This window comes from Limulus polyphemus, unplaced genomic scaffold (genome assembly GCF_000517525.1).
Source record: "Limulus polyphemus unplaced genomic scaffold, Limulus_polyphemus-2.1.2 Scaffold5752, whole genome shotgun sequence".
In the NCBI taxonomy this organism is placed as follows: Eukaryota; Metazoa; Arthropoda; class Merostomata; order Xiphosura; family Limulidae; genus Limulus; species Limulus polyphemus.
Genome location: NW_013671362.1, coordinates 38,185 through 44,331, shown reverse-complemented (window position 1 = coordinate 44,331; position 6,147 = coordinate 38,185). Strand labels below are relative to the sequence as shown.

Sequence of the window (6,147 nt, the reverse complement as noted above, 5' to 3'; positions counted from 1 at the left end):
GGGTGTTTGGTGTGATCGATTAAAGCTGCATGAATACACCAGGTACGGGTGTTTGGTGTGATCGATTAAAGCTGCATGAATACACCAGGTACGGGTGTTTAGTGTGATCGATTAAAGCTGCATGAATACACCAGGTACGGGTGTTTAGTATGATCGATTAAAGCTGCATGAATACACCAGGTACGGGTGTTTAGTGAGGTGTTTGCACCTGAACATCTATTCATGATTTCTAATCAAAAATAATCCTTAAGTTCATAAATCCACGATTTAGTATCCAGGAAACTAAACCCAGTTCCTTTATACCGTGTCATCCTATAGAGTTTATATTGTAACCCTTTCAACACCACGCCCACACTGATCTTGAAAACCAATCATTGAGCTTCGTCTTGAGATTTTCCTGACTGATAGATATTAAAGTAATGTTAGCGTTGTGTGAGTCGTTTTTATCTGTCACTCAGATTAGTGTTGTGTGAATCGTTTTTATGTGTAACTCGGACTAGGGTTGTGTGAGTCGTTTTTATGTGTAACTCAGATTAGTGTTGTGTGAGTCGTTTTTATCTGTCACTCAGATTAGTGTTGTGTGAATCGTTTTTATGTGTAACTCAGACTAGCGTTGTGTGAGTCGTTTTTATGTGTAACTCAGATTAGTGTTGTGTGAGTCATTTTATCTGTCACTCAGACTAGCGTTTTATGAGTCGTTTTTATCTGTCGCTCAGATTAGCGTTGTGTGAGTCGTTTTTATCTGTCACTCAAATTAGTGTTGTGTGGGTCGTTTTTATGTGTCACTCAGATTAGCGTTGTGTGGGTCGTTTTTATGTGTTACTCAGATTATTGTTGTGTGGGTCGTTTTTATCTGTCACTCAGACTAGCGTTGTGTGAGTCGTTTTTATCTGTCACTCAGACTAGCGTTGTGTGAGTCGTTTTTATGTGTAACTCATACGTTCTCATAGCGTTTGCACTCAAACTTTAATGTTTAGAATTGAAATTTTCAAACTGGGCGACATCTTATGCGACACATTGTTTTAAACAGCCGGGTCAGGGACTTTTCCCACCCCACCTAGGTTCGGACATAGCCGTCCCTAATTTTGAACTACCACCCAGAGGAAGAATTGCCCGTACCAGCCGCCGCCACAAAGGCTTTCCAGCACTTTAAACCGAACAGCCGATCTCATTGTCACTTCTGTAGCGCGTTTAAACAACATAGGTCTCGAACCTTGGACCCTATAATCTGCAGTTTGCGTGGACGTAGTCCTTGTTGTTGTTGTAATATGTAATAAAACAAGAGCACACCTATCGTTCTCGTGCGATTACTACTTCAATAAACACAAGAACAAATTTATTTCGTACTTCTGATGAAGAATATTTTAGATAAAAATAAAATGTTTCTGTGCCTATTAACGCTTCTTTACTTTAGTAAAATACACTTAAGACGGAAGATGTCGCTACCATCGGTTGTTTTTTTTTTCTTGCCTATTTATTCTTTTTGTTGTGTGTGTGTGCTATATCACTTCGCTTGCAGTATCATGGCTCATATTGTAGGGCTTATGTATAAAAAAAAAAAACGAATATCGCGCCAAACGGGAACTCACGCGCAAGACTCACGAGAAATTGACTTCTTTATTTAATAACGAATGTCTTCAAAGAGGTGATCCGTGATGACGTTTTATACCGCGTCAAGAAAGTAATGACCTCCAAACAATCTTCCAATTTAACAGTATTTTTATTAATAAAATGTTAACAATCAGTAATAAAACTCCTCTGTTTCTTTTACCCTTAAGTAAAAAGCTACACAGTGCTGTGCTCACCGCAGGGATCGAACCAGATATTTGAGCGTTGTAAGCCCTCGGGCTTACCGCTAAGCCATAGGAAGTGTCAAGTTATGAACGACATTTGTGCGTGTGACGTTTTTACTGTGCCATATTCATACGTTGCTAGCATTAATTAATTAATTCAAATTAATTAATTAAAATATTAATCATTCCTATTAAATACACGTCATATTTTATAAATTAAATTGAAAGAAAAATAAAACATTGCCCATTTGTTTCCCCCAAAACGAGAGTGCCAAGCGTGACCTGTTCATCAGAGTGCCGAGTTGTAAATCAGAAGGTCCAGGTTAAGAACATTATGGGATCAAGCACGTGAATCAGACTGTTTTAGTAATTTCAGATGTGTACATGTATTGCTGTACGGTAGATTCTAACTCGTGTTGGTTTGTAGCTGAAGAAACGTACTATGTTCAATGCTAGTACGTAGCTATACACCACTCGTAACTATATATATAGTTTCATTTCTGCATGTTTTGTTTTTGCACGTATTTGGATTATATTTTAAAATATGATATATATTTGACATAGTCTGTGTATTTTATCATTGTTGTTGTATTCTGTTCTAGACATAATGAGGCCTAGCATGACCAGGTAGTTAGGGCACTGGACTCGCAATATGCGGGTCGCGGGTTTGAATCCCAGTCCCACCAAACATGTTCGCCCTTTCAGCCGTTGGGGCGTTATAATGTGACGGTCAATCCCACTATTCGTTGGTAAAAGAGTAGCCCAAGAGTTGGCGGTGGGTGGTGGTGACTAGCTGCCCTCTCTCTAGTCTTACACTGCTAAATTAGGGACGGCTAGCGCAGATAGCCCTCGTGTAGCTTTGCGCGAAATTCAAAAACAAACAAACACAATTGTTTAAAACTTAAGCATTCTTTTCATCTCCACAAACTGTGGCAAATCCGTAAATCTGTGAATTAGACTTACTTTTAGAAGCAGAAGATTATACGCTTGATTTAACGGAAGATAATCCAATATTACAAATCCTTAATCCTAACTTTTACTATACAACGCTGTAACACGCTGTCTGCTAAACCTGATAGCTAAATATATAATCCAATATTACAAATCCTTAATCCTCACTTTTACTATACAACGCCGTAACACGCTGTCTGCTAAACCTGGTAGCTAAATCTATAATCCAATATTACAAATCTCTAATCCTAACTTTTACTATACAATGCTGTAACACGCTTTCTACTAAACCAGGTAGCTAAATCGATAATCCAATGTTACAAATCCTTAATCCTAACTTTTACTATACAATGCTGTACCACGCTGTCTGCTAACCTGGTAGCTAAATCGATAATCCAATATTACAAATCTTTAATCCTAACTTTTACTATACAACGCTGTAACACGCTGTCTGCTAACCTGGTAGCTAAATCGATAATCCAATATTACAAATCTTTAATCCTAACTTTTACTATACAACGCTGTAACACGCTGTCTGCTAAGCCTGATAGCTAAATCGAGACAATGCACTTGATTAAAATGCTTGGTAATCTCTGTAAGTCCAAAACTGAGAGGATACATTTTAGATTCGTCTGACATTAGAAGATTATCCCTAATTAAAACTAAGTTATTTGTACGTTTGAAAGTTTTTTTGTTTTTTTTACAGTCTCCTGTACGAGTGTTTTTTGTTAAGCACAAAGCTATAACTTGTAGCCTACCGCGACTATCGAAACCTGATTTTTGGCGTTATAAGCCATTTCTGCATGAATTATAAAAAAAGTTTGTTAGTTTGTTTGAAGTTAAGCACAAAGCTATAACTTGTAGCCTACCGCGACTATCGAAACCTGATTTTTGGCGTTATAAGCCCTTTCTGCATGAATTAATAAAAAAAGTTTGTTAGTTTGTTTGAAGTTAAGCACAAAGCTATAACTTGTAGCCTACCGCGACTATCGAAACCTGATTTTTGGCGTTATAAGCCCTTTCTGCACGAATTAATAAAAAAAAGTTAGTTAGTTTGTTTGAAGTTAAGCACAAAGCTACACAAAAGGCTATCTGTGCTCTGCCCTACATGGTATCGAAACCCATTTTCTAACGTTGTAAGTCCGCAGACATACCGCTGTGGCACTGGGGGGAGGGGCTCATAAGAATACTTTTGTTGGCGGATGTATTTTAATGTACGATTTATATCTAGATAAGGATGAAAAATATGCATTAATTAAACATTTAGATATACAAATGTATTTATAAAACAAACTTCACTGTGCCATGTAAAATTTATACTTATCTGCACGGGATTAGGATTAGAAGCGATGTCAGAGCCGGTAAAACTGAATACATTCAGATTGTCAATAGATCTGATCAAACGGGATCTAACCAGTTGTAAATAAACCTTGTTAAAGTAAAATCTAACCAAGTTGTCAACAGAGCTGGTCGAACAGAATATAACCAGGTTGTAAACAGAACTGGTCAATCGGAATGTAACCAGCTTGTAAACAGAACTGGTCAAGCAGGTCCTAACTAACTTGTAAACAGAGCTGGTCAATCGGAATAAAACCAACTGGTCAAACAGATCCTAACTAACTTGTAAACATAGCTGGTCAATCGGAATAAAACCAACTGGTCAAACAGATCCTAACTAACTTGTAAACAGAGTTGATCAATCGGAATAAAACCAACTGGTCAAACAGATCCTAACTAAATTGTAAACAGAGCTGGTCAATCGGAATAAAACCAACTGGTCAAACAGATCCTAACTAAATTGTAAACAGAGCTGGTCAATCGGAATAAAACCAACTGGTCAAACAGATCCTAACTAACTTGTAAACAGAGCTGGTCAATCGGAATAAAACCAACTGGGCAAACAGATCCTAACTAACTTGTAAACAGAGCTGGTCAATCGGAATAAAACCAACTGGTCAAACAGATCCTAACTAACTTGTAAACAGAGCTGGTCAATCGGAATATAACGAACTTGTAAACAAGACTGGTCAAACAGGTCCTAACAGGTTGCCAAAAAGAGTTGCTTAAACGGAGATTTATCTATTCAGGTTCTAAATAGAGCTGGATTAAATAAAAATACGTCTAAATCAAAGACGGATCAACTCGAAGTTAATCAAGTAAAGATTAAAGACGAATGATTTCCAGTCGTGACGTTTTGGATAAAAAAAAAGTGTCTGAGCTATAGAATTGTCAAGAAAAAACCCGGAATGAACGTGTTCAGTAAACAGTTTTTAAAAGAAGCGCAGAAGGGATGAGTTCTATATTCAGTGCTCCCTCTATATTCCATTCGTTTACGTAAAATCACTTGTTGTTGTTTTATCTAACAAATAATCCATAATGGTGAATCAGAACGCATCATGTAAAAAACTTATTCATGCTCTCCAGACGTGGATTGCACCACTGATTAAATTGGGAGTTCACTACATGTTGGTCAAAGTTGAATAAAACTGAAATGTTGTAAATACGAAAATGTTTGGATTAAACTGCGAGTTAAATATATAATGATTAGAGTTGGATTAAACTGTGAGTTAAGTAGATAATGATTAGAGTTGGATTAAACTGTGAGTTAAGTAGATAATGATTAGAGTTGGATTAAACTGTGAGTTAAGTAGATAATGATTAGAGTTGAATTAAGCTGCGAGTTAAATATATAATGATTAGAGTTGAATTAAGCTGTGAGTTAAATATATAAGGATTAGAGTTAAATTAAGCTGCGAGTTAAATATATAATGATTAGAGTTGGATTAAACTGCGAGTTAAATATATAAGGATTAGAGTTGGATTAAACTGTTAGTTAAATATATAAGGATTAGAGTTGGATTAAGCTGTGAGTTAAATATATAAGGATTAGAGTTGGATTAAACTGCGAGTTAAGTAGATAATGATTAGAGTTGGATTAAACTGCGAGTTAAATATATAAGGATTAGAGTTGGATTAAACTGCGAGTTAAGTAGATAATGATTAGAGTTAGATTAACTGTGAGTTAAGTAAATAATGATTAGAGTTGGATTAAACTGTGAGTTAAATATATAATGATGAGAGTTGGATTAAACTGCGAGTTAAGTAGATAATGATTAGAGTTGGATTAAACTGTGAGTTAAGTAGATAATAATTAGAGTTGGATTAAACTGCGAGTTAAATATATAATGATGAGAGTTGGATTAAACTGAAAATTAACTGGTAAAGGGGAATGTTATTGGATGAACTTATGAGTAAATGTGTAATGATTAGAGTTGGATTAAATTACGAGTTAAATATATAACTATAAGTGGTGGATTAATCCTCGAATTAAATATGAAATTAAAAGTGGTGGATTAAACTTTGAGTTATATATATATATATATATATATATATATATAGTAGT

At 35.8% G+C, this 6,147-nt stretch overlaps 1 protein-coding gene across 1 annotated transcript in view; it reads left to right on the top strand.

Annotated features, from left to right (window-relative positions):
* Positions 1-2,220: 2,220 nt before the first annotated feature.
* Positions 2,221-6,147, top strand: part of LOC106472940 (homeobox protein Nkx-2.5-like) — an 8,436-nt gene continuing 4,509 nt past the window's right edge. The window contains exon 1 of the mRNA XM_022401474.1: positions 2,221-2,248. Within this exon, the coding sequence (XP_022257182.1) occupies positions 2,236-2,248 (13 nt within the window). The 5' untranslated portion in view covers positions 2,221-2,235. The remainder of the gene's footprint in view (positions 2,249-6,147) is intronic.